Below are 20,017 nucleotides of genomic sequence, written 5' to 3'. Positions count from 1 at the left end.
AAAAAAACATGTTGCAATATATTCCAGAAATAGGTGCCCCAATTTAGAATTCACATCAACTTTCGAAGGATATACGGTTTATGACTGTAAAGTCTAGAAAAATGTGTTGACCTTTGCCTTAATTCTTTATCAATGTTGTCTTCTTTAGAAAATTAGTTGAATGCATCACTATAATGTCTCAAAGCTTGTTTGTTCTCTCCTTTTTTGCTGCCACAGTCAAAAAATTAATCACATAGATATTTAATATTTTAGCCTCAATAAATTTAAGCTCTGTCTAAATTTGTGATTCACATCATTTATGCTGTGCTAACTGGACAGTAATTGGACTTTATCCTGCACCGATAAAAGCCGGGACATAAACAGACAATACAGAAAGTGTCTAATCAAGCACGTTTTACTAATAATAATAATAATTCTTTATTTGTATAGCACCTTTTTTAAACAACAGTTACGCAGTGCTTTACATTAAAAAAATTAATTAAAACATCATAAATAATACAACAATAAATACCCAGTATCTGCCAAATCAATAAAAATATAAAAGGAAATAAATAAAAGACAAAATGCAACAATAATAAGAGAAGACAAGTGAAATTCAAGTATTAAAAGCCTTATTATAAAAGTTAGTTTTAACCAACGATTTAAAAGGTGACAATGAAGAGGCCTGCCTAATATTTAGTGTAAGAGTGTCCCACATCCTGGGGGCCCTGACCATAAAAGCCTTTAACTCCTTCTGTCTCCAGTTGGGCTCTGGGAGTGGAAAGTAAACGCTGATTTGAGTAACTGAGATTGCAAGAAGGGATGTATGGTGTAAGAAGCTCAGAAAGATATGATGGAGCAAGACCATTTAGGAAATAAAAAAATAATAATTAAATTTTTTAATCGATTTTAAAAACTACAGGTAGCCAATGCAATGAGGACAGAACCGGAGTGATGTGTTATTATATTTATTTATTGGATCTTGAGAGAACTGTAGCTGCAGTGTTTTGTATTAGTTGAAGACCATTCAGGGAACTTTGGGGCAGACCAGCAACTAAGGAATTGCAATAATCAAGGTGGCAGGAGATAAAGCCATGGATGAGAGTTTCTGCGCTGGAGAGTGCAATAAATGATCTAATTTTAGCAATATTCCTAATTTGAAAAAGGGCAGTTTTAGTAATGTTCTTAAGATGTTTAGAAAAACTAAGATCTGAATCAAAGGTCACCCCCAAATTCCTGGCTTCATGAGTGCTGTTAAAACCAAACACAGAGAGGGACTGAGTGACTGGATCCCTTTTGGCCTTTGGTCCAAAGACAATCACCTCAGTTTTATCATTATTGAGTAAGAGATAATTATCAGACATCGACATTTTGATGTCTGAAAGACAGAGAAGTTTATTGAGATTAAAGAGGCCTGATGGATTTATAGTCAAATAAATCTATGAATTGTCTGCATAGAAATGAAAAGAGAATATAAAATTACAGATAACCTGACCAAGTGGTAGCATGTAAATAGAAAATATTAGTGGCCCAAGGATGGACCCTTGAGGAACACCACAGGTGAGAGAAGCAGAACTGGAGGATTTATTGCCAGAAGTTACAGAAAAAGTTCTGTCATGCAGATAAGATATGAACCAAGTTAGAGCTGTGTCTCTAACACGTAGCCAATAATTTAGTCGGCTAAATAGAATATCGTGATCAACTTTCATTTCCTTATCGCTTTCAATCAATCAATCAATCACTCAAGCAATCAAGCAAATTTAAACAACAGTAAAATTACACCAATGAAATTGCTATAAAATGTAGATCTAGCCAAATGCAGTTGTAAATATGGAAATAACTAGATATTAATACAACATTTGAACTCCAGAAGCATTTATAAAAAGCAATTATAAAAGTAAATAGAGATGGACCTCACAATACTTCTACATCCGTGTTTAATTTTAAAACCGTGGTAAAAACTAGATTAAAATGATAAATAAAAATAAAGATATTCAGATCAAATTAATAATGCAAGTCTAGTAAAAACGTACATCTTTACTTTAAAATGGAACATAGTATCTTTATCAAAATTTCATTATTTTTATGTTAGCCCCTATATCAAAAATAACCATATGATGATGGTTACGGATAACTTTGAAAGAACTTTGATGTAGTTCATGTGCAGAGGCTGTGCTGTTGTGGGGCGTTTGGAATATTAAAAAATGTGTTCAATCTAATTATTTAAAAATGTAACAGAAAATATACACCAAAATAGAAAATGAGTAAAAGTAAAAAAAGTTGAGACAGAGAACCAAGTGAAAACACTGCAATTCTAGACTAGAAAAGCAGGTTACTTGCTATGTGGCATTTAAATTTTCTGTATCTTAAACTTGAAGTAGGGCATCTATATATTTTACATATCAATATAGCATACATAATACAAATAATATTATGATTGTTACAAATAATGAACGTGCTCAGTATGTGCTGTTGTGATGCGTTCGGAATGTAAAAAAAAAAATGAAAAGGAAAAAGTAACATATCTGCATGATCAAAATTGTTGACTTCTAGAAGAAACTGGTTAAACTGGTTAATAATTGGTTAATTATTAATAACATACTGGATCCATGTTGGCATAGCAGCTGCAATTGGACGCAGTCTAGCTAGTAAAACTAAAGAAGCTGTGTTATCCGACTGAATCAGAAGGCACCACGTGCGCATGCGAACTACCCAACAAAGGTGCGGGACTAGAGAACCTCGGAGCGGTGCGGCAGCAGGACAACGGCAGAGGATACACTGAATGAAAACGAAGGGCTAAATAGCCAGGTTATATTTTAAATGTTTTATAGATATGAACGAGAGAAGCCGTCTGCTTCACCACCAAAATAACCGAAACGTTGTTGTTCTCGTTCCTGCCAAAGAACTGCTTTTTCACTTGAAATCCTCGAAAACCTGGCTGGGTCCTACGGAGTCCATTTCAGCTGGTCCCACAGAGAGCAGAATGGATGGAAAACCCCAGGTCTAGCGACCCGCTCAGTCATCCAAACCGAGAAGGACGAAAGTACAGCCAGCCGAACGTTTTATAACTGCAAGAGGGCAGTGAACAAGCAGCGGGGAGTCATTTCACCTCTCCAGGTTACAGCCGCCTATTGTTTTTCCACACATTCCGGTGGTGTGATGCTCCCTTAGGTTTGACTGCATACAGCATCAGCGGAGGAGACATGGGTGAAGTTCAGGACGCCAGGGATGCGAAGAGGAGCTTCGTCGCTCCGGCGATAAAGTCCTTTGAACATTATGACTTTTCCAGAGCCAAAATCTGTTGCAGCCTCAGATGGCTGGTGTCCAAGGCATATGGGACAGGTAGGGGCAATACGGTCCTTTTTCTTTGTTCTTGTTAAATTTAAAATAAGATAAAGAATTTAACTAAAAATGTTTAGACAATTTGTTCATTTGTTTGTTTCATTATTCATTCCTTACATTAGAATCACACACAAAGATAAATGGGAGTATTTATATTTATAGCTACCATACAAATTCCCTTAAAACGTATCTTTTAATTTACATTTTGTTGTGTTTCCTTTCCTATAAGCTGTTTCATTAACAATATTCTGTATTTTTTGTCATCCCTGGTGAACAATAAAAAACTCCTTTGTTTTGTTTGTTTTAAATAAATTTAGGTGTTGCACTGTCTTAAAATATGTAACCCTCTGCGCTCTGCATCCAGGTCAGAATCCTAAAGATGAACATCATACCTTAAAAGAAGACATTATTTTCCAGCTGTATCTGCATGGATCATTGCAGGGCTGATCTGTATTATAAAACCTTGGCATTGCCACATTTTTGCTCAATATCGTCATGGCTATATCGATTTCCGTCACCCCATTAATCTCTCTCTTTTTTTTTTTTTTTTAATACCATGATCAGAATGTTCCCACTAATCACCCTGAACTCTACCATCTGGATCACCAAGATCTAGATCAGGTCCAAGTATAAACACCAGCGATAGTCTGTCCAATTGACCAAATGTAATATTGCCAAGCAGAGGTTGAATGCATGGCACATGCAATAATAAAGCCTACCCAATCCTGCATGCAAGCAGTCCTTTGCTATCACAATCCTGCATGAGTTGTTATTGTGATGATGATTTTGATACAATATATTGTATGGCTCTAGATCATAGACAAAGTCTAACTGGCAGTGGGATTACAGAAAACTTCATAATGTACAGAGTTAAGTGTTTTCAGTAAGAGATCTTGGCTTTGAATGGTAGTGTTAGCGTACAGGCTTGTTCTGGACTGATTAATTGCAAACTTATCTCCGACAACACAGTAAAAACAAAATGGCAGGTCAGTAACTGTATTTGACAGTTTGCTTTAGATGGCTAAGTCCAGTGGTTAACAACTAAAAGTATCATTTAATACAATATACAATTTGAAGTACTTTCTAGGTCTGGATAAGTATTAAAAATATAGTAGTTAGTAAAAACATTTATTCATTTGCACACTTTATTTCGTGTCCCATTGTCTAAAAGGTCCATCCATCTTTGTCCCTCCATGCATCTGTTCTTCCACCCATCAGTTTGTCCATCCATCAACCTACCTGTCTGTCAATCCATTTATTAATCCATCCCTCTGTCCTTTCACCAAATTATTTATCCCTCTTGCTCTTTTTGCCAGTTCCATGTTCCAAGCTGATCTGCACAGTGGCACAGTTGATTGCACTGTTGCCTTGCATCAAGACGGCCATGGATTCAAATTTCTGCATGAAGTTTTCATGTTTTTTGATGTTCTTTGCCTTGTGTGTGTGTCTGACGGTCTTTTCAGGGCATACCCCACCCTTTGACCAATGACTGTTGGAGATACCGCCCACAGCCCTACATGGATAAGCTGGCATAGACAAAGCATAGATAGATGGATATTTAAAGCCTGACCAATAGACTTTTCTGCAATACGTTCACTGTGGAGTTTGGTGTAGATATTTTGAAATTTGGCTAAACTCTGGAAATCTGAGTCCAGAAACATATGACATTTTGACATAAAAATATAAGGGAACCCTGTAGTGTGTAGGGTTTTGATGCTTGATGCTTGATCTGCTCTGATGCATCCAGCACAGCTTGGTTTGTTTGGAGTGATCCTTCCATGCTGCTGTTTTTAACAAGCCAGCAAACATGAGATCCCTTGCAGACCTTCTGTGTATTTTCAATAAAGAGTGAATGAAATGGGTTGATTCCAAAAATACAGCCTTCCTCAGGGAGCGGGAGGGAGGCAGGGAAGTAAAAGAGAGTGAGCGCGCTCATATCCAGATCCCTGCCTACGCTGTCCCGAATGTTCACATTCATCTAGTTTAACTCACTGCAGTAATACAGGCGTACATGAAGAATATATGAATGTGTGACAGATGCAAGCCACAGAGTGGATGATCTGTCACAGAAAGCTGCCACAGATCATACAGTGATCTAATTTTTAATGCATTGATTCATCTGATGTGATTTACTAGAATCACACAGACACATGTTTAGTGTGGCGGAATGCCTTGTTTTCGGGGTAAACAACAGGGTTCCTATAAAGTTTGGCAAAGTTTGACATTTAAGTATTTTCCATCGTTGAATATGTATCACAAAAACAAAACAATGTTTGGAGTTATTTATATGCTTTATTCCATTTCATCCATCCATCCATGTTTATATCTTTCCATCCAACCATTCCTTCCTACCTTCCTTCCTTCCATCCGTCCTTCCTTTCTTTCTTCCTTCCTTCCAGCTCCCATGTTTTTCTAAGCACTGTAGAAATATCTGCCATATAAGTCATAGTCAGCGTTTTTATTTAAAACTAAAAATGTCTGGAAGCTTGAGTCTGGAGACGTTTGGAGCAATTCATGAAGAACGTGTAGATACCAGATATGTAGTGTTTCTGTAGTGTATAGTGTTTCTCTATGTCCACTTGACACTGAAGGTTTGTAGGTCCAGTCAATTACAGTATAGAATACCACATCTTAGTCTCTCTGATCTTTTCCATCATTTCATGAATTAATAATTCATTAATAATAATAGATAAAGGAGGGCATAGGCAATATTAAATATAAATACTAAAATATAAAGGTACTTAAAAATATGGAGAAAATAACAACTAGAGGATAGTTTCTTGAGGAGAAATTGGTATATTTCGGACCACACAATGGGAAATGAAAGATTACACACAAAAGTTGCTTTTCTTTTGTTGTTTTAGAAATTTTGAGTATATTGTTCATAGGAAATGAGCAGTGTCTGTACAGGCTCTGCTGTCGGCATCCCTGATTCATAATCACATAGAGTTAATCTCCAAATGAGCTCTTATCTCCTTGTCAGGCAGGTGATTAATAGATATTTGCGTGTGCCCGTCAGATAACTATAGTAGAGGATGGACAGGTACACTGTAGAGCATAGTAACTGTCTGTAAAGCTTAATGCCTGCTTTGTTTCTGTTCAAGTTCATGCTGCTTTCCTAGTGTTAACTTAGCCACGAATCTCCTCTTAAGTGCATTTTTACCCTAACTTATCAAAGTAATCATAATCAAATGCTTCACTCCGAAAGAATAAATAAAGGAAGTGAAGTCAGCCAGGCTGTGATAAAGAAAATGAGAGTTGTATTTGCATATTTAGTAAGATGCCTGCCAATTTTAGTAAATACTTGGACTTTCTCTTAGGTGATAAACATGCACCCAAACACTCCCGTGCAGCCGGTCTCTTTGATGAGGCTGGCAGTGAGGAGGGTGTTCCCAGAGAGCTGAAAACCCCACAGATAAAGACGACATGTATCGATCGGGTTCCACTCCTCCTGCTGTTTCTATAGCAACACTGAGGTCTATCCACACGCATCCATGTCAAGAGATAATAAAAACACAGGAAAGATGTATCAATGTTTAAATTAGCTCATTATGTTTTTAATTTTTCATCTTTCTTTCCTAAGATTTGCGTTTGCTTGTCTTCTTTAAGTTGTGAAAACCAAGACTAAATGTGAACAGTCAGTCAGTCATTTTCTACCGCTTATTCCATAGTGGGTCACGGGGGAGCTGGTGCCTATCTCCAGCAGTCTATGGGCGAGAGGCAGGGTACACCCTGGACAGGTCGCCAGGGTGTACACACAAACAACCATGCACACACTCATTCATACCCCTAAGGGCAATTTATAGTGACCAATTAACCTAACAGGCATGTCTTTGGACTGTGGGAGGAAGCCGGAGTACCCGGTGAGAACCCACGCATGCACGGGGAGAACATGCAAACTCCATGCAGAAAGACCCCTGGTCGGGAATTGAACCCAGGACCTTCTTGCTGCAAGGCAACAGTGCTATCAACTGCGCCACCGTGCATCAGACCAATTAAAATAAAAACATTTTAATACAACATTGTGGGATTGATAAAAAGTATGTTTAATACCTGCTTAAACATTAGTTTCAAAAGGTAATTTTAATCTGACAAAAAAGCCTCATCAAACAGACATTCCAGTACCTATATGTTAAATTTAGTTTCTATTTATGATAAATAAGAACATATGAACTCAAATAAATTCATGACTTAGACTTATGGGAAGAAATTTATTTTGTTAAGATTTTGATGTTTATCTTTTTATGTATCTCAGTATGTATTATCAATGTGATAATGTAACAAAATCAATATTTTGTGAAAAGCATCTAATAAACTATTACATTTTCAAACTATATAATTTTGTGAACAGTTTATCTTTTTCTTATGTTTATCAAATTATTTCTTCAGATTTAGCAATTTATTTAAAGCTGGATTTTGATAGGGACAATGTTAACATTCTAATAATCAATCATGGAAATGCATAGCCTAATGGTTATTCCATACTTTTAACATGTAACAACCTTGTTAGACCTGTTGAGCAATTTAGTAGACTTTTTAGGTGAAAATTCATCCTGTTTTTATCCCATTATTAAACAGACAGCATCCCTGCAGAACTGAAGGACCCCTTCTACACTGACCAGTATGAACAGGAGCACCTGAAGCCCCCTTTGGCAAGCCTCCTGCTATCTGCTGACCTGTACTGCAGGGCCGGCAGCCTCATCCTGAAGAGGGATGCTGCCAAGCCGCTGCTGGGTCACGATGCTGTTATTCAGGCACTGGCTCAGCGTGGTCTCTACATCACGGACCAGGAGAGACTGGTCACTGAGAGGGACCTGCGTAAAAGGCCTCTGCAAATGGTGAGAAACATAATTTTTATTCCTTGTTTTTTTCAGTCATCAGGCATCAAGATAAAATTATACTCAGAATATGAACCCTTTTGTAGAGGGATAATGGCTGTTTTTTCTTAGCAACACAAGCCTGTTTTGTGCACAATGACATTTTCCTCATTCCATATTGCCATCAAGCATATCTTTGTTATTTTAAATGTATTTTACCAAGGAATAACAGGAGGTGGGCAAACAGGGAGTGGTACCTGCATTTGTAGTATGTTTGTGCAGCTTTTAAGTTTTTGTCCTGTGCTCCAAACAAATACAAATTTAATTTTTATCTTTTTTATTTTAAACTTAAGCAGTTTATATCAATTGTCAGAAACACTAACGCCCCTTTTCCACTGGCTCTATGTAGGTTTCACGGCTCCACTCCACTCGGTCTACTCGGCACGGAACCGGTTGTGTTCACATTGACCCACTGACGGTTGGAGCTATGGCGGCTGAAGCCCCGCGTCAAGTGTAGTGCTCTATGCCGCTGATAATGTTACTGTGTTAGATTGTCACATTAAAGTAATCTGTGTGAAATGCAAAAAAGTCAGTCAGTCATTTTCTACTGCTTATTCCATAGTGGGTCGCAGGGGAGCTGGTGCTTATCTCCAGCAGTCTATGGGCGAGAGGCGGGGTACACCCTGGACAGGTCACCAGTCCATCACAGGGCAACACACAAACAACCATGCACACACTCATTCATACACCTACGGGAAATTTAGAGAGACCAATTAACCTAACAGGCATGTCTTTGGACTGTGGGCGGAAGCCGGAGTACCCGGTGAGAACCCACGCATGCACAGGGAGCAAAAAATAGTAATACATTAATTAATAAATACTTAAATAAATAAATAAAAACATAAATAAGTCTGGACTGGTGAAGATCCCAACTTTGCCTGAAGAAGTGACAATTGTGAGGATGTTTTTGTCTCAGCCATGGCAATAAAGAGGACAAGAACTAGTCCAAAACCACTGACTTTTCACCGCAGTGAAGTTTTAGGTTGGATGTTGTATATTTACGCTCCACAGATTTACCGGAGTCTTCCTTCCATTTGACCCGATGCAGAAAGACGGTATAAGGGCAGTTGCTCTCTGCCTGCTGGCTTCTCCTGCAAACAGTGGTTCGCTTAAGGACTGTCAATACATTTCCAGACCAACCACGCTGTTAGTGTTTTTTTTGTAGTCGCTCTTGAGTTTTATTAACTTTTCCCTGCACTGCCTCTTTGAAAATCGTCTCATTTCTCCTGGTCCCATGGCCAATCAGTTAACAGCAGTCTGTTCACGTTACATGTAGTCCCTACTCGCCTCAATCGTACCTGCTCAGGATCAGGGATAAAAAAACTAGGTACCTGGACATAAAAAACAAAAATGGAAATGCTTACAAAATGGGCGAAGTGGAGTGGAGCCAGTGGAAAAAGGGGCACAATATTAATAATTGCTTGGATAACATAAAATCCTCTATAGTAATTATCATTGCAAATAACATGGAGAAAAAAGGCAAAATAACACAAAAAAATTGTGGTTATCTCAACAAAGATTTAAACCAAAGGTTTTAACTTACACACTGACCTGGACCTCAGTACTTCTCCTGGTATGTGTATGTGTTTATTTCCAATACATTTAAGCTGTATACCCCTAACATTTTTAGCTAATTTGTCAGTGTTTGAAATGAAATGGCATTAAAGGCTTCCTGCTGAGTTAGGATGAGGTTTCCTCATTATTTTGGGGCAAAATCTCAGTAGGATGGATTACTGGTTCAGTAAATAGCAATTGGGATGCAATTAACACACAGTGTGCCTGCAGTCTGTTTGTAGACCCTCGCTGCTTTTATGTCTCTTCTGTGCTAGTTCAGAAGTTATTTAAATTTTGTCAGGGTTTACATTCCAGATTTGTTGGGAAGAAGACAAGCATATTACTATACGTATAATTTCAAGCTGAATTAGAGAAGTGTATATTGTGCCTGTGTGTGTGTGTCAATCCGTTCATCTTTGGGATGTGTGTTTGGGTGCAGGATCACACATCTTTCTTCCTTCTAAAAGTCTTCCAGTTGAAATGTGTGGCCCTGGCTACAAGTGGGGTTCACACCAGATACAAGCCCAGCACGGATCCTGACTGAATAGTATAAAGTGTTAATGTGTGACAGGTTTTCTTGTGAATGTGAAAATGAGCCAATAGATTAGTGGGAAATGCCAAACAAGTTCGTTCTTTCATTCTTTTTGACCTTTCACTCTTCTTTCCTATGTATCTTGCGATATCCCTTCTCCCTCAGTTTACATATGATCTTTTCTTTCCTCTTTTCTGCAGTTAATTTCTCACACCTCACCAGCATCTTGTATTTTTAAACCATATGCTTCCTAAGGGGGCTATCTTTCACCCTTTCAGTTTCCAGATCTTCTTTTACTTTGTTGTTTTCCCTTTTCATGAAGATATACAGGGGTTGGACAATGAAACTGAAACACCTGGTTTTAGACCACAAAAATTTATTAGTATGGTGTAGGGCCTCCTTTTGCAGCCAATACAGCGTCAATTCGTCTTGAGAATGACATATACAAGTCCTGCTCAGTGGTCAGAGGGATTTTAAGCCATTCTTGCAGGATAGTGGCCAGGTCACTACATGATACTGGTGGAGGAAAACGTTTCCTGACTCGCTCCTTCAAAACACCCCGAAGTGGCTCAATAATATTTAGATCTGGTGACTGTGCAGGCCATGGGAGATGTTCAACTTCACTTTCATGTTCATCAAACCAATCTTTCACCAGTCTTGCTGTGTGTATTGGTGCGTTGTCATCCTGATACACGGCACCGCCTTCAGGATACAATGTTTGAACCATTGGATGCACATGGTCCTCAAGAATGGTTCGGTAGTCCTTGGCAGTGACGTGCCCATCTAGCACAAGTATTGGGCCAAGGGAATGCCATGATATGGCAGCCCAAACCATCACTGATCCACCCCCATGCTTCACTCTGGGCATGCAACAGTCTGGGTGGTACGCTTCTTTGGGGCTTCTCCACACCGTAACTCTCCCGGATGTGGGGAAAACAGTAAAGGTGGAGTCATCAGAGAACAATACATGTTTCACATTGTCCACAGCCCAAGATTTGCGCTCCTTGCACCATTGAAACCGACGTTTGGCATTGGCATGAGTGACCAAAGGTTTGGCTATAGCAGCCCGGCCATGTATATTGACCTTGGGGAGCTCCCGACGGACAGTTCTGGTGGAAACGGGAGAGTTGAGGTGCACATTTAATTCTGCCGTGATTTGGGCAGCCGTGGTTTTATGTTTTTTGGATACAATCCGGGTTAGCACCCGAACATCCCTTTCAGACCGCTTCCTCTTGCGTCCACAGTTAATCCTGTTGGATGTAGTTCGTCCTTCTTGGTGATATGCTGACATTACCCTGGATACCGTGGCTCTTCATACATCACAAAGACTTGCTGTCTTGGTCACAGATGCGCCAGCAAGACGTGCACCAACAATTTGTCCTCTTTTGAACTCTGGTATGTCACCCATAATGTTGTGTGCATTTCAATATTTTGAGCAAAACTGTGCTTTTACCCTGTTAATTGAACCTTCACACTCTGCTCTTACTGGTGCAATGTGCAATCAATGAAGACTGGCTACCAGGCTGGTCCAATTTAGCCTTGAAACCTCCCACACTAAAATGACAGGTGTTTCAGTTTCATTGTCCAGCCCCTGTATCTCACATTTCACAAGTCAATCTTGAATCCCATTTGTTTCACCTGTAGCACACTATGTGCTGCATTATGCTTCACAAACAGCAGTGATGATGGTTGGTTACCTTTTGCACATTGGAGCATCAGTTATTTAAAGCCTGTCAAGATCTGACATGGCAGAAAAGGCAGCGGTCCCCACTGTGGTCTGTTGAGGTCTGGCAGATCGAAAAACAGAAACAGTAAAAAGGTTTCTCTTTGAGAAGATGTAGAGAAAACTGTTTTAACCTGCGGCTTCTTCTTAGAGAACAGAACACCAAGCACTTACCTGCAGTTGAAACTGCTTATCATTAAATCCTTAAATTTTGCTTCATGGCACTTCTGCTAAGCATCCTTCCTAACTCAGCAGTTTTTGTCAGGGGGAAGAATTTTAGGGGTAAGCAACTATACATGATGTCTAATGTAGCCTTACTAGGTCGGTGGGAAGAGGGAGATGCTAATGACGTCTGACTTGTGTCATAACACTACATATTTTCTGACGTTTTCACTGGGTTCCTAATTTGACTTTGCTTTGCAGTGTTATTTTCTCTGCCACCCTCTTTTTTTCCCTCACTATTCTGCCCACTCATCCTTCTGTCTTCTGCCATGTGACGAATTTCCACACGTGAAGTTGCAGAAAGCAAATTGCAGATCCCACCCACTCGGTCGCCCACGCAAATTCTGTATCCCAGGCTCTCTCTTCTCTACCTGAAGGGCTCGGAGAGAAAAGGGGAGGAAAGGCAGGGGTGGATTGACAGTCTGAAAGAAAATTTCTTGCCTCACACATTGAAGCTCACAGGAGGCATCACTGGGTGACCGATATTAGCTCTCAAGTTTGATTTTGTTTTTTGTTTTTTTACTGATGCTTGCGTCACTTTTTAACAAGACCCATCTATGTAAAATAGCCCTGAATTGCTCCTCGGATCATTGAAGCAGGTCGGCATAGAGAGAAGCAGGATGAGGCATAGAAACAGTGGTTATCATTTAGTATAACCGTCTGATTTGCTGGATCTGCACTGCAGCTGTGGTGGTTAATTGCCTTGCTCAAAGGCAGCTCTGCAGTAATAATAATCTTCAATTATCACTGCTCATATCCACTGATAGCCTTGGGAAATTAGCATCACAAAGGAGCAGGTTGTGTTGATTCACAGTTCATGATAGAGACTGATGAAAATTGTTCTACTTAGTTCTGTACGAGTCATTTTATACATTTTTGCATCAGTTTCTGTCATAACTTCCAAAAAGATCAACATGATGATGATATTCAGGAACCAGTGTGGAATTTTCTGTTTTTAACAAGAAAAACATATTCTATTAGTGGCTGTCACAGGAAGTGTAATTGAATTAGTAGTGCTGTGCATTGAAGGGGATGTGGCATTGTGACGGGACACAAATATTCCAGATTAAGGCCATAGGTTGTTACCGATAAGAATACTCCATACATGTTGAACTGAGTTTTGAACTTTATTATGTAACAAAGTGGATGTAAATGGGTCGTGTCACTACTATGAATCTTTCATTTGCATAGTAAATCAAACTGTTATGCTTCTGTGCCACTTTATGTGCCATGGCTGAAACAAATTACTACTGTCTTATGGGTAAAAGCTACATTAGGGGAACTTAATGTGCTCTCCAAAACCTCATTCCTGCTAAGCAATTTAATATTTAAAAAAATCCTAACTGGACCCACATATATCTGTTAAGTTTCTGACATTTAGTTCAAATCAAAGTTATAAATATTCCATACTGTTGCACTTGGTCTTTAATCAAATAAAATCTTATGACCAGATACATTAACGGATAATAAATGTGTAACTAAAAACTCTACAGATTAATGTGCCTTGTGCATACGCAATATTTTTGCCGTACTTATGACTAAATCATTATATAGGATCTGACAAAGTCGATGGCATGGCCAAGCTAGTAAAAAAAGTTGTCAGTTCTAAGGTTTTAACGTGTAAATGGTCAGGCCCCTGTCAGATTTTAACATTTTTAAATCTAACCTTGTTTATAACCCCACACACTGCAGATTCTACTATACCATTATTTTTATTGATCAAATTTAAATGGAACATGGATAAATTATATAAAAAAAAGTACACCCCAAACCCCCAGCTAAATACAAATATGTAAAACCTTAGATTTTAAAGAGGGTAAACTTTCTTTCTCCCATATCTTTAAAGCTGTATACTTTTAACTGGTGTATTTAAACATAAGATATCAAATCCAATAATATTTTATAATAATTTATAATAATTATTATATAATAATAATTTGGTCTGTTAAGTGTTGTCCGGTGAATACCAGCCCAATAAGGCGGTGGTATTTAAATATAGTGAAAGCGGTGGGCCAAGCTGCACGGTGGCGCAGTTGGTAGCACTGTTGCCTTGAAATAAGAAGGTCCTGGGTTCAACTCCTGGGTGGGAGTCTTTCTGCCTGGAGTTTCTCCCCGTGCGTGCGTGGGTTCTCACCGGGTACTCTGGCCTCCTCCCATAGTACAAAAACATGACTGTTTGGTTAATTAGTATCTCTACATTTCTCTTAGGAATGAGTGTGTGCATCGTGTTTGTCCTGTGTGTGTCTGTGTTGCCCTGCGATGGATTGGTGACCTATTCAGGGTGTACCCTGCCTCTCACCCATAGATTGCTGGGAGATAGGCACCAGTTCCCCTGTGACCCACTATGGAATAAGTGGGTCACAAGTGGTGTAGAAGATGAATGACTGACTGACAATAATTTATTAATTTTATTAATAAAAATAAGTGGGTAATAAGTCAGTTCAAAGTCATATTTCAATCACATATATATACATATATATATACATATATGTACATGTATATATGTATACATATATATGAAACTGAAACACCTGTCATTTTAGTGTGGGAGGTTTCATGGCTAAATTGGACCAGCCTGGTAGCCAGTCTTCATTGATTGCACATTGCACCAGTAAGAGTAGAGTGTGAAGGTTCAATTAGCAGGGTAAGAGCACAGTTTTGCTCAAAATATTGAAATGCACACAACATTATGGGTGACATACCAGAGTTCAAAAGAGGACAAATTGTTGGTGCACGTCTTGCTGGCGCATCTGTGACCAAGACAGCAAGTCTTTGTGATGTATCAAGAGCCATGGTATCCAGGGTAATGTCAGCATACCACAAAGAAGGACAAACCACATCCAACAGGATTAACTGTGGACGCAAGAGGGGAAGCTGTCTGAAAGGGATGTTCGGGTGCTAACCCGGATTGTATCCAAAAAACATAAAACCACGGCTGCCCAAATCACGGCAGAATTAAATGTGCACCTCAACTCTCCTGTTTCCACCAGAACTGTCTGTCGGGAGCTCCACAGGGTCAATATACATGGCCGGGCTGCTATAGCCAAACCTTTGGTCACTCATGTCAATGCCAAACGTCGGTTTCAATGGTGCAAGGAGCGCAAATATTGGGCTGTGGACAATGTGAAACATGTATTGTTCTCTGATGAGTCCACCTTTACTGTTTCCCCCATATCCGGGAGAGTTACGGTGTGGAGAAGCCCCAAAGAAGCGTACCACCCAGACTGTTGCATGCCCAGAGTGAAGCATGGGGTTGGATCAGTGATGGATTGTATCCTGAAGGCAGTGCCGTGTATCAGGATGACAATGCACCAATACACACAGCAAGACTGGTGAAAGATTGGTTTGATGAACATGAAAGTGAAGTTGAACATCTCCCATGGCCTGCACAGTCACCAGATCTAAATATTATTGAGCCACTTTGGGGTGTTTTGGAGGAGCGAGTCAGGAAACATTTTCCTCCACCAGTATCACGTAGTGACCTGGCCACTATCCTGCAAGAAGAATGGCTTAAAATCCCTCTGACAACTGAGCAGGACTTGTATATGTCATTCCCAAGACAAATTGACGCTGTATTGGCCGCAAAAGGAAGCCCTACACCATAGACCGCGGAACGAACTTGAAATTGGTCGGGCCCATCATATACCTCACCACCCAACACACACGCTGACACATAAAACACCACCATTCCCCTGATTAGGGGCGCTTGCATGATTTTATCAGAGTGTAGGCAGAAGACAAAAGTGAATTACAGTTCAGGACTGTGTGTCTACTGCCGTTGTTGACACAAAAGACTGTTTGTTATTGTCTTTCGTTAATAATTTAGATCAAATTTAAGAAGAAAATTAAGTCAAATAATTAAAATAATAGATTTTTGTCTTCATCAAAGCAAGGTACACAGTGCGCACAGCCTTACAGCTGTACTGCCCCTGATCATACAACTGATTAATAAAAAGTCGGACACTGAATATTTATTTTTATGTTCCACGTTCAAACACGCCGTTTTTTTCTCACCAGTGATCGTAATATTAGGCTACAGCTAAGAAAAAGGGTATTAACACTCAGAATAAAAATCAAAATAAAAAGTCAAACTCACTCCAGTTCTAAATATTTCCGAAGAAGTGTCATTATGGTGGATAAAGTCTCTGGCTATCCTCAAAGCAGCCACTGTGGTCAAAACTTCCCTGTGCGTGTGGGCGCACATCAAGCTATTCAGTCTTCTCTGGGTCATTGTAGATCTTAAATACGTCTTGATACGACGAAGGGATGAGAAACACCTCTCAGCACTGGCAGTGGACACAGGTATGGTGTAGAATAATTTCAACAGTTTGTGCACCTCTGGGAGTAGATTTTTTGCCACGGGAGTGGCATTCATTGCCGACGCTACTGAGGGTATTGTTGGGCCTCGCTCAATCCCAGAAGTCTGAATCACGTCCGGCAACATTCCCAGCTGCGCACGGAGAGTGTCACCGTCAAAATCACTCTTGTAGAGATCCATTATTGGAGAAGGGAAAGATGGAGTCTCTTCTTTAGTGGCGGAAATAATCATGTGCTCCAGAGCAGCTGGGACATGCAAGTCTCTCTGTTCAAAACGCCGCTCCAATTCACCATCAAGTAGATCCAGGAACTCAAGGTATATTTTTCTATAATAATCCACTGGGTTCTGGAATGTGTGTGCAGACTCTCTTCCTGAACCTAGTCTAGCATGGCGTTTCTCTTGCCGGGGCAACACTGGGGCGTCTGTGAGGCCTTGCAAGTGTACCAAAACGTTTTTGTAAAACTCCTCAAAAACATGATCTGACCTCTTTCTCTGAACGAAGTTCCTTGTCAAAGCTACAGCCTTTTGTGCATCCTGTAATGATATGTTTACAGTTTGTAAGGTTCTAGACAGCTGCTCAGTCGGAGAAAAACACATGAGCGCCAGATGCAGACCAGAAAATTTGCTAAATTTGTCCAGCGCAGCCAAAATTCCCCCAGCTTTCCTACCAGCATCGCTGTATGATTCTTCATTTATTTCAGTCATCAGTGTGGAAAGTAAAGCGTAGTTATTAATGACAGATTTCACTGCACCTGTGCGCACTGTCCATCTCGTTGGGCAAAGAGTGCGCAGGTTACTATTACCGGGGGCCATTTCATGTTTTAAGACTTGAAACTTGTGGCTCTGTTTGGGAGATTGTTTCACAATATGTGCAACTTCTTGCACAAAATCCAGCGCATCTCTCATAACTTTACATTTTTTCCCTGTTTCTTGCAAACATAAATTAAGACAATGCACATAAACAGCTGCCGGATTGTCCCGTTTGAAGCTTGCTGCAACTCCATTCAAATGTCCAGAGACATACTTGCCGCCCCATCATATGCCTGTCCACGGCACATACTGGGCAAAATGTTGCAGCGGACAAGAACATCGTTTAGTGCAGTGAGGATGGTGGAGACGTCAGCCTGCGGCAAGTCGAATAGACCAATAAAGTCCTGGTGAGGGACATAACTGTCGTCAACACAGCGGAAAAGAACCACTAACTGCTCTTTGTTTGAAATGTCTCTAGTTTCATCTGCTAATATTGCATAAAACTCCCCACGAATAGGTGAAATAATCTGGGACAATATTGAATGAGAAACTGAATTAATCAGTTCATTTATTATGTCATGGCTCATATGGTTTCTGTCTGCCAACCACTGGTACATTTCAGGACAATCCTGTGCGTGTAATTCCAACATCTCGTAAAGATTGCTGTTTGTTGGATTATTACTATCTGGTGCCATGCCCTGACCCATGGGATACATGATGGAAGTTATCTCCTTAACTAGCATGTCACGTCTGTGCTGTTGTTTAACTTTGAGCTGGGCATCAAGCTGGGACCAAATAGTCTGCTTTTGGGATGAATACATGTTGTCATAAACTACAGCCTCTCTATGATATTTGCAGCTTTCATGTTTTCGAAAAGAGCACACAGCATTTTTCCAGTTTTGGAATTTCATTAGTTTGCTTAATCCCGAACCCAGTCCTTTAATGGTCCAAAGGCGACACTGAGTGCAGAATATTTTTGCCCGCGTTTGACACAGCGTTAGCCACTTGAAATCTTGAAACCACTATGGTTGAACAGACCGGCTTTTCTGTGTTACACCTTGTACTCGTCTTGTCCCAGAGAGAATTGCTGGGTCGTCTGGTTGGTGAGACTTTGTCAGATCCCTGCAACAGTCGCTGAAGCAGTGAACTTCTGCCTGGCTTGTAGAAGAAGAAGATGTGGAAGCTGGGAGCTCTGGAGCAATGGAGGATTATACAGTCGGGCCGGAAGGGGGCAAATATTTTTCTGGAGGAGCGGTTTTCACAGCGACAGAACAGAGTGACCAAATTAACAAAGGCAGACAGATTAACATGTGCTGTAGATTAAATTGCAGACCCATCTGCTGAAGCATCCCCATGGGTTAAATTACAGTAAACCACAGGTGGAATATCTGCAGCCGAAATTCCCTTCACTTTCGGTGGCATTGTGCCAAAAAAATCTGTTATTTTACGTTTCATTGTAAACAATAAAAATGGACACTAATGAGGATATCAAACTGATACCGATCAGAAGCAATGCTAGCTGGCTAACGTTTGTGTGGGAAAAGTTTTGTTCACATCACATGATGCAAATAGTCAATAAATGTTTAGATAGAGTCATTTATCGCTCTCATTGGAGAATGATGCTGCTGTCTGATCTGTATTTTAAAAAGCCTATCTATTGAAGAGTTCCATTTTATCTGTGTAACTTTTTCTAATTATTTTACATCTTGGGAGAATCTTGACAGGATAACCATTGCTATTTCACTCTAGAAATCTGGTATATGGAAGAGTGGCAAGAAGGAAATCATTGATTAAAAGACAGACTTTTGCACCTGAATGCGCTATTCCAAACATTAGTAGTAGCATCATGCTGTGGGGATTCTTCATTTGGTCCATCTGCACTTTGTAGTCTCCTAGCTTCACCTGTATATATACCTGCCTGTCTGTAAGTTTTTGTTTTGTTATTAAACCTTTTAGTTTCACCGATCTGCTCCTGCCTGTCTGCAATTGGGTCGTACTCCTGAAACCTCTTTTACACATCCTAAACATACAGCCAGAGCTACACTATTGCTTAGATCAAAACTTATTCATATGTTGTGAATGGCCCAATTAAAGTCCAGATTAAATCACATTGAGTATTTGTGGCAAGACTTGACAAATGCTGTTTACAGACACTATTCATCCAGTCTGACTGAGCTGTTTTGCATATAAAATGGGCAGAAATGTCATTCACTAGATGTGCAAAACCAGCAGTCACACCCCAATGACTGTAATTGTTGTGAAAGGTGGTTCTGCAAAGTACTCTTTAAAGTGGCAAGTCTTGAAAACATTGAAGGTGTAGGAATACTAACAACTAAACCTCTGCACTTTATTTGTTTAGAAAAAGGCATTTTAGCCCATACTAATTTTAGTCTGTTTCTTTTCCTTTTATCTCCCATGGTTAGGGTTGTGTAGACTTGGTACATGTTGCTGTTCAGTATATCATGCAGTTCTTAGAAAGACTTAAAAAAGTATTTAGACAAAATAATGTAACAGATGTAAAGCTTGAACAATGGCAGAATATTTATTTGTCCTTTTAAACAAAGAACATTTAAAACAGTCTTCTTTAAGTGCCTATAAGAAATTAACTCACCACATGTGGAGCCAATCTTAGTTTTTCTGTTACAGCTCTACAGTGATTTATCGGCTCCTGTTAAGCTTGGATGAATATGGAGAGTTCATTTTTCCTCCTATTATTTTAC

General features: G+C 39.7%; 1 protein-coding gene across 8 annotated transcripts in view; it reads left to right on the top strand.

The window, feature by feature from the left end:
• The first annotated feature begins 2,682 nt into the window (after positions 1–2,682).
• camsap2a (calmodulin regulated spectrin-associated protein family, member 2a) overlaps positions 2,683–20,017 on the top strand; it is a 61,637-nt gene continuing 44,302 nt past the window's right edge. For 6 of the 8 annotated variants that reach the window (XM_047374495.1, XM_047374489.1, XM_047374490.1 and 3 more), the window contains exons 1-2: positions 2,683–3,321; positions 7,900–8,159. In XM_047374495.1, coding sequence (XP_047230451.1) covers positions 3,183–3,321; positions 7,900–8,159 — 399 coding nt within the window. In that variant the 5' untranslated portion in view covers positions 2,683–3,182. The remainder of the gene's footprint in view (positions 3,322–7,899; positions 8,160–20,017) is intronic. The other 2 variants (XM_047374494.1, XM_047374491.1) reach the window with 1 other exon arrangement.

This window comes from Girardinichthys multiradiatus, chromosome 9 (assembly GCF_021462225.1).
Source record: "Girardinichthys multiradiatus isolate DD_20200921_A chromosome 9, DD_fGirMul_XY1, whole genome shotgun sequence".
Taxonomy (NCBI): Eukaryota; Metazoa; Chordata; class Actinopteri; order Cyprinodontiformes; family Goodeidae; genus Girardinichthys; species Girardinichthys multiradiatus.
The sequence above is the reverse complement of the archived record's forward strand: the minus strand, read 5'-3'. Positions and strand labels throughout refer to the sequence as shown.